Raw genomic sequence first — 2289 nt, forward strand, 5'->3', positions numbered from 1 at the left:
GTAGACCAGGCTGGTCTCGAACTCACAGAGATCCGCCTGCCTCTGCCTCCCGAGTGCTGGGATTAAAGGCGTGCGCCACCACCGCCCGGCATAAATGGAGTATTTTAAAATGTTGTTTGTAGTATCCACCTTCCAATCTTACAACTATATATAATAAAACCATGAGGCAAGAGTGAGAAATTTGTATTTTCTTCTCATTTTCAGTGACAATTAACATCTGAAATGTTAAGCTATAAACGCCTACCAACATTTTGCTAAAAAGCACAAAATTTATCACATACAAAGGAAAACTAAATCATACAATTCCACCAGCTACTGGCCATAAATCACTACTAAAATGCTAAGTTACATAAAACTCTTATCGATCATAGTAGACAACATTACGATGTGAATATTAACTTATTTGGGTTCTCTGAATAAACAGTATTTAGCAGTAGAGAAAGAAAGCAAAGATGAGATTTCTAATCAAACCTGACTCGTAGGTTACTTACATTAATATCTCTTTCGTGAATTTCATCTACAATTACATGACTGATCCCTCGAATGCCTGCTTCTAATTTTCTTAGGAGTACACCTTAAAAAAAAAAATTATGACATAAGCTTCTTTCCTAGAGTCAATAAAACACAAAAAACTTTAGCTGAGGTTGGTTAATTGCACAGACCTTTAAAAAAGGCATGATTTACTGAAATCATGTAGATAATAAAACTATACAGAGAAACCTATCAAGCAAGCAAATGACTAGATAATCAACCTTGCTACAACACAATCCTTGTATTGTCAAAACAGTCTTCAATAATTAATATCCTGACACATTCAGGTATTTTTGGCATTGTCTCGACTTCCTGTGAAACAGACTGGCCTTTAAGAGTTATTTGCCCACTTCTGCCTCTCTTCTGTACAGGATTAACATTTGCACAACAAACTTTCTGCATTTTAATAAAAAGATGACAATAAGTCACAAATGAGGTACCACAATGCATTACTTACCTACAGTACAAAACATTATACTGGCATGGGGGCGTGGAAGTATAGACTCAAACCGAACACTGTAACCACAGCTTTTTCCAGGCTCTTCACCTCTCTCATAAGCAACTCGTTCAGCCACTGCAACTGCACTGATCCTTCTGGGCTGAAAACAAAAGTGATATGGAATTATAAAATTAGTTATACTTATTTAAAAGTATCTATGTGCTATATGGGTGACTTAACATGTTACATGCTAAGCCAAGTGTTCTACCTAACTAGTAATACAAAAACTTCTAAGTCTCACTTCAAACTTTACACCACACCCAGGTAAAATTTTAAATTACTATAAAAGCTCTCATTGCTATCTTAGAAACAGAAAGGTAGGACACAAATGATCTTACCAGTTGACACAAATGATCTTTACCAAATATGAAACTTTAATAAATGGAGAATACGCTATTTTCATTATGGTACAATAAGGCTCTTTATTTTTAATGAGTACTTATCTCTAGTTCCCAAGTGAAGTATGGTATTACAAGTAACTAAGAAAAGGCACAAACCAATAGGAAACTGGTTCTTACAAACACTACACTCAGCATAGTTGGAACTAAGTAAGATGGCTCACTGAACTGTTCAAGGACTCAGATTTGGTTTCTAGCACCCACGTGTTAGTTAGATGGCTCACAAATTAAGTCCCACCTCTTGGTAATGACACTATATTCTAGTTTTTGCGAATACCCACATGTGCAATATAAACACACTGCAAAAAATATTTAAAATGTAAAGCTTAATGCTAAGTTTCAGGTTAACCCTACTATTTTTCTCCCAAGTGTTTTATCATCACCATACTGGTACCTCCATTTCTATTTTATTTTTAGTTTGCAGAGGCAAAGATTCTCTGTGTATCTTTGGAGCCTGTCACTGGAACTCACTCTGTAGATCAGGCTAGGCTAGGGTTAAAGGTGTTTGTCACCACTGCCCAGTTTGTATTAATTTTTAACTTTACTGACCTTCAAGCATGTAGAAGACACAGATGAAAGTTTGAAGCCACCCTGGTCTATGATAGTAACTCTAATGCTCTATCTTGATGGTCAATTGTAGCCAACAGCTTAACATGACAGATTATGAAATAGCTGTCCCCAAAGCATGAGCACTTTGACAAGCTTATCTTACTTACAAAAACATAAAAAATGAGATCCCAGCTGGGCGGTGGTGGCGCACGCCTTTAATCCCAGCACTTGGGAGGCAGAGGCAGGCAGATCTCTGGGAGTTCGAGACCAGCCTGGTCTACAAGAGCTAGTTCCAGGACAGGCTCCAAAACC

The 2289-nt window shown here is 37.2% G+C and overlaps 1 protein-coding gene across 3 annotated transcripts in view; it reads right to left on the reverse strand.

The window, feature by feature from the left end:
- Dhx9 (DExH-box helicase 9) overlaps positions 1 to 2289 on the reverse strand; it is a 37791-nt gene that overhangs the window by 14049 nt on the left and 21453 nt on the right. For all 3 annotated transcript variants that reach the window (XM_005363875.3, XM_005363874.2, XM_005363876.3), the window contains 2 exons: positions 989 to 1130; positions 492 to 574 (listed from right to left, as the gene is read on the reverse strand). In XM_005363875.3, coding sequence (XP_005363932.1) covers positions 492 to 574; positions 989 to 1130 — 225 coding nt within the window. The remainder of the gene's footprint in view (positions 1 to 491; positions 575 to 988; positions 1131 to 2289) is intronic.

This window comes from Microtus ochrogaster, assembly GCF_000317375.1.
Source record: "Microtus ochrogaster isolate Prairie Vole_2 chromosome 6 unlocalized genomic scaffold, MicOch1.0 chr6_random_2, whole genome shotgun sequence".
NCBI classification, from domain to species: domain Eukaryota; kingdom Metazoa; phylum Chordata; class Mammalia; order Rodentia; family Cricetidae; genus Microtus; species Microtus ochrogaster.